We start from the raw sequence: 6075 nt of genomic DNA, 5'->3' as shown, positions 1-6075 counted from the left end.
GGATCGTTTTGGATCATTGTGTTGCTGAGAATAGTTGAGGCATTCATAGTTCTTCAAACAATATTGTTGTCTCTGTGCACAATGTTCTCCTGGTTCTGCTCACTTCATTATGTATCAGTTCACACAAATCTTTCCAGGCCTTTCTGAAATTGTACTGCTTGTCATTTCTTATAGCACAATAATATTCCATCACAATCATATACCATAGCTTACTTAGCCATTTCCCAATTGATGGGCATTCCTTTAATTTCCAATTCTCAGTCACCACAAAAAGAGCTGCTATAAATATTTGGTACAAATTGGTTTTTTTTCTCTTTTGGGGGATGTCTTTGGGATATAAACCTAGTGGTGGTATTGCTGGATCAAAGGGGCATAGCTCCAAATTGCTCTCCTGAATTAAACCAATCATTCTAACAATGTTGTTTGATTTGAGGACTGAGTTCTTTAAGTAAAAAATGGTCATTGCCACTTGTAGGTACATGCTAAAATGAAAAAGTCTGAGAAGCTTTCTTTCTATTATGTGAAACAAGTAATTTTCTGATAAACAAAAGCACGCTCTATAAGAAAATAAAATTTTTCCACAAATTAATTTATATATTAATGTGTATAAGGATATATTTAGAAGCAGGTGGTCTAATAGATAGTGTTGGACTTGGCGGAAGAAAGACCTGAATTCAGACCTTATCTTGGTTATTTATTAGCTTTGTGATCTGGGACAAGTCACCAAATCTTTCAGAAACTTGATTTCCTTATTAAATGGGAACAATTATAGCATCCATCCCACAGGGTGAGGATCAAATGAGAAAACAATGCTGTAGCACTTTGCACACCTTACAATGCTGTATAAATGCAAGCTATTATTATTGCTATATTTATTCCAACTGCAGAAATATCTAATGTTGAATTGATCTCAAACATACATATATGCACAAAGCAGATTCAAAGCATGAATAGTAGTCTTACCCTTTAATACTGTATTTTGTAAATATCTTACCATATACAATCACTCTAACATAAAAAAGAAATACAGCACAACAATAACAAAAATAATAAAGATCCAACATCAATGATCAATGAAATCTCTCTGGAAATGTACTTAAATGATATTACCAGGCTGCAAAGTGTCAACCTAACACAAAGGTTTTCAAAGCCAATTTGTAATCCTCTGAAAACAGGCTTACAAAATATTCATTAATGGCTTTGACAGTGTTTAGTCAGGGTTTATTGTAGCTTTTTTTACACTAATGATATAGTGGGAGGGGGGAACATAAGTGGTTCCAGTTTCCTTCAAGTAGATTTCATTTCTTATTCCCAGGTGTTTTGTGTTCAATTGGATCATCTGATTTGCCGCGTGCAGTCTCTTTAGATGCACTGATGGCTAAAATAGAAAAAAAAAATAATAATGCTTAGATTTTACAAGAACTAAAAAATCCCAACAGTAGTTTCTAATACTGGGAACAAAAAAACCCAATGATAACAAGAGTAGCTGGAACCTAAGTTGGAAGAAGTTTGCGAATAACCAGGAAGGCAAGATTCATCATATCTTACTTTTTCTAATCATAATACTCCAAACTAAGATGTCAGGATGCATATCAATCCTATTCAATTAACACACTAATGTAATGCCAGGGAGAACTGTAAATAAGAATAATTCTATATGATAAGCATTTATTAACTGCTTCCTAAGTGCTAGGTACTAAAAGTCAAAAATGAAAACATTCTCTGCCCTGGAGGAACTTCTGTTTTATTGGAAGGAAACATATAACAAAAAAAAAATATATAACAATACAAACTGTTAAGTAAGTAGGAAATATAGACAAGATCACCTCAGTGTGGGGTAGGATATATCATTGACAACTAGGAGAGGGGATGAAGATCTGGAAAAGCCTCAAGTGGCGGCTGAGCTAAGCCTTGAATTACTTTAGGCCAACATGAAACCTGGAATTCCCTAGGCATGGAAATCCGGAGTCAACCCATTCTCCAGATATGGCTACAAGCTCAGCATGGTAATATGGGAAAAAGACTAAACACAAGAGACAGAATAGCTGGGATTCAGCAGCAGCTCTGCCATTTACTGGCTGTGTGACCTCAGGCAAGTCACTGTATATCTCTGGGTTTCAGGTGGGGTGAGGGGGGTTATTATCTTCCTGATCTCTCAGGTCCCTTCTAGTCTGAGTATTCCATGGGTGAACAAGGTAGGATCTAAGAGTGGGCAGAGCTCAAGGGGCTTGCTTCAGGGCACTGTTCGTGACCACGTGTTTGGATCCCAAGACAAGCTCAGTTGAGGTGGCTGGTGCACTTGAAGTGAAGCTTGGCCGCCAGTCCTGCAGAAGCTGTAACTGGAGCAGCCTCTCTACCAGAGTATAATTTTTTCTATAAGCCGAGCCAGGGAGTTGACATATCCACAGCCTAGGCATGTATACTTCAGTGTTAGGCTGCATTAATGTCTATTTGTTTTGCTACACAGCTTCCATCAAGGACAAGCTCCGACTTGGGAGGGAACAGTCACAATACCTGTCTGCTTCAAAGCTTGTGATCAGCTTGCCCTTATTCAATGGTGTCATTTTCTGCTTCTATAAGACAAATTTATTCAGCATTCCCCTTTGTTTTCTCATCCCAAGGTCAATCTGTGCCTCTTTCCTATGTCAGCATTTTAAAAAACTATGTTCTATGGAATTTGGATGATCTAAAAGAGACGACTAAAGTCATCACTACCCTGGTGTTGTCTACTCCTATTAGAAAGTAAGGTCCTTAGGGGCAGCTAGGTGGCGCAGTGGATAAAGCACTGGCCCTGGATTCAGGAGGACCTGAGTTCAAATCTGACCTAAGATACCACTTGACACTTATTAGCTGTGTGACCCTGGGCAAGTCATTTAACCCTCATTGCCCTGGAAAAAAAAAAAGAAAGAAAGAAAGAAAGTAAGGTTCTTGAGGTAGGGGGAATAGTTTTGTGGCCAGGAACACAATTAAGTGTTCAATAAATGTTTAATTTCATTGACACATTCAATGTGACTGAAGTAAATGTTAGTTCCACTTTAAAATGTCCATTAAATTAAAAAAAAAACGACTAAAGTAGGGGCTAGTATTGAAAAATATCAAGAATTCAGGTTTTATTTTCAGAATACTTTTTTGGAGTATAGACATATGAAAGAAGAACAGGTAAATCACTTTGCCTTCCCTTTCTGAAAGTATTCATTGATTCCCCCCGCTTTGGACTTGTGATTTCATTAGGGTGAGGAACTCCAAGTGTGGAAACACATCATAATACTGAAGATCTCTGTAACTTAGAGGGATTCCTGGAGCACTGAGAAGTTAAATGACATTCCCATAGTCACACAGCTTGTATAGGTCAGAAGTAGGTCTTTCTCACTCCACAATCTGGCCTCTATCTATTATGTTGTGTCATCTCCACACTAACAAAACAATTTACACGGACGTTTGAGATGTGACTTCACAGGATCATAGATTTGAGAGTTAAAAGGGACCATTCAAGATCATCTGATCCAATATTCTCATTTGAGAGACAAAGAAACTGAAGGAGGGACAGAGGGCTTAAGTGACATGACCAAAGAAATGGAGCCAGTACACAGCAGAACTAGGGTTAGATCCAATTAGGCTGAATCCAAATACAGGGCATTTTGGCATATCATACCGCCTTTCTAAAGTGCATTCTTCCCAACACTGGCAGATAGAATCACAGATTTAGAGCTAAAAGGGTCCATAATGGTCATCTCTCCCAGCCCTCTTGTCTTTACAGATGAGGAAATGGATGCTCAGAGAGGAGAATTTACTTGCTCAAAGTCACACAGGTATTTATTTATTTACTAGGAGAGCCAGGATTTGAGGCCAGGTATCCTGACTCCAAATGCAGTCCTCTCCACTGCAGCACACTACCTAAACTTGTAATGCGAAATTGATTTATCCACATTTTTGAGTAGTTGAAATTGTGGCTCACAGACAGTGAGTGGTCTGCCCAGGTTGTGTAAGCACTAAGGGCTTCGGGCAAAACTTAAAGCCAGGGGGCAGCTAGGTGGCGCAGTGGATAGAGCACCGGCCCTGGAGTCAGGAGTACCTGAGTTCAAATCTGACCTCAGACACTTAACACTTACTAGCTGTGTGACCCCGGGCAAGTCACTTAACCCCAATTGCCTCACTAAAAAACAAAACAAAACAAAACTTAAAGCCAGGCCTTCTAGCTCCAAGTCTGATGCTGTTTCCACCATGGTTTATTACCTAAATACATTGAATGGAATGTTTACTGATGATTAAATCTCAATATAATTTTAGATATGAACTTTAGCTCTGGCAGCGCTAACTTTGCTCATTTCATATGTTAACCAAGATTTAAATGTACATTATGTGATAGGGGGCAGCTAGGTGGCGCACTGGATAAAACTGGTCCTGGATTCAGAAGGACCTGAGTTCAAATCCAGCATCAGAAACTTGACACTTACTAGCTGTATGATCCTGGGCAAGTCACTTAACCCTCATTGCCCCACAAAACAAAACAAAAAGGGACACTATGGAAAATGAAACTGACAAAAAAATCATCTTTCAATAAATAGGAAAATAGGAAGGAAAAAGAGAATGATTTCCTTGAAAGTATTAAAAACTCATCTAGGTGATCTATTTTCTTTGTTTTAAAAATATATATATATTTAAATTTTGGAAAAGAAAAACAAAACCCTTGTAACAAATATGCATAGACAAGCAAGATCAATTCCCACATTCACCATGTCCAAAATATATGTCTCATTCTGCATCTTGAGTCCAAACTGGTGTATTTTCTAATGACATCACAGAAAGCTATTGGGCATAAAAAACACCTGAGGACTCAAGTATATTTCTTCCCAACTAGTAGACTGCCATCTACTAGTGGGTCTTTGAAAGCCTTACACGGTAGTCCTTCAGACCAGCTGCTACACACCAGTTTCTAGGGTTTGGGGAATTTCCAGCAGGGCAAATAAAACAGCTTAGGAGCCCCCTCCTCTTGTTGGACTCACAGTTCTTACTGCTCTTCCCTCCTCCCCAGCTCTAAGATTTCACCATTAGAAAACATACAGAGGGGCAGCTAGGTGGCACAGTGGATAAAGCACTGGCCTTGGATTCAAATCTGGCCTTAGACACCTGACACTTACTAGTTGTGTGACCATGGACAAGTCACTTAAGCCTTATTGCCCCAGGAATACAGAAAGACACCCCAATTAAGTTATTTTAAGTCAGGGAAAATGAAATAAATAGCTCTTGCTCTACTGGGAACTGCAACATCAGGCCAATAAAATTTATAGTACTGACAGACAAATCTTCCTACTAAGGTTACAGACAAATTAAATATGGAAGGATACACAGGGCCAAGCAAGTCAAAATTATTTATGCTACCTTTTCATATTTAATTCTAGCCCTACTTATCTTCAGCTAGCCATGTAACCATGGGTAAGTCACTATTTGAAGATAAAAAGAAATAAAAGGTGCCGCAGAACTTTGAAAAAATATATATACTTCTTTTTTTTGCAGGGCAATGAGGGTTAAGTGACTTGCCCAGGGTCACACAGCTAGTAAATGTCAAGTGTCTGAGGCCAGATTTGAACTCAGATCCTCCTGAATCCACGGCTGGCGCTTTATCCACTGTGCCACCTAGCTGCCCCTAAAATATATATATATATATATAATTTTAAAAGAACTTTTTACATATTTAAGTCAATCCATCTACAAACACATAGCTACCCTGGGGAAAAAAAGACAGCTAAATATTGTTGCTTTATTCATTATTTAGGTTCCCCCTTTAGGCCCTACACACATACAAGGCTCAACTTAATGAATGGTATCAGCAACAGAACTAACCTGAGAACGACTTAACTGGGCTTTCGATTCTGAAAAACCCTGCATCAAAAACGATCTTGTCAATTTCCTTTGCTTTTGAGACTACAGGAGCCACTATCTCAAATGTCGGTTCTTCTTGCTTCAGTTTCTCTCTCATTGAAGCTTTTAGAGCAGCCAGGCGATTTCGAGCTGCAGTTCTTGCAGCATCATCCTGTTTTGAACTGCATTTTTCAACTGGGACAGTTTTCTTCTAAA

The 6075-nt window shown here is 38.7% G+C and overlaps 1 protein-coding gene across 2 annotated transcripts in view; it reads right to left on the bottom strand.

The window, feature by feature from the left end:
- Nucleotides 1–289: 289 nt before the first annotated feature.
- DLGAP5 (DLG associated protein 5) overlaps nucleotides 290–6075 on the bottom strand; it is a 34264-nt gene continuing 28478 nt past the window's right edge. For both annotated transcript variants that reach the window (XM_043986434.1, XM_043986435.1), the window contains exons 14-15: nucleotides 5842–6070; nucleotides 290–1378 (exon numbers count right to left, since the gene is read on the bottom strand). In XM_043986434.1, coding sequence (XP_043842369.1) covers nucleotides 1299–1378; nucleotides 5842–6070 — 309 coding nt within the window. In that variant the 3' untranslated portion in view covers nucleotides 290–1298. The remainder of the gene's footprint in view (nucleotides 1379–5841; nucleotides 6071–6075) is intronic.

Source organism: Dromiciops gliroides, chromosome 2 (assembly GCF_019393635.1).
Source record: "Dromiciops gliroides isolate mDroGli1 chromosome 2, mDroGli1.pri, whole genome shotgun sequence".
NCBI classification, from domain to species: domain Eukaryota; kingdom Metazoa; phylum Chordata; class Mammalia; order Microbiotheria; family Microbiotheriidae; genus Dromiciops; species Dromiciops gliroides.
The sequence above is the reverse complement of the archived record's forward strand: the minus strand, read 5'-3'. Positions and strand labels throughout refer to the sequence as shown.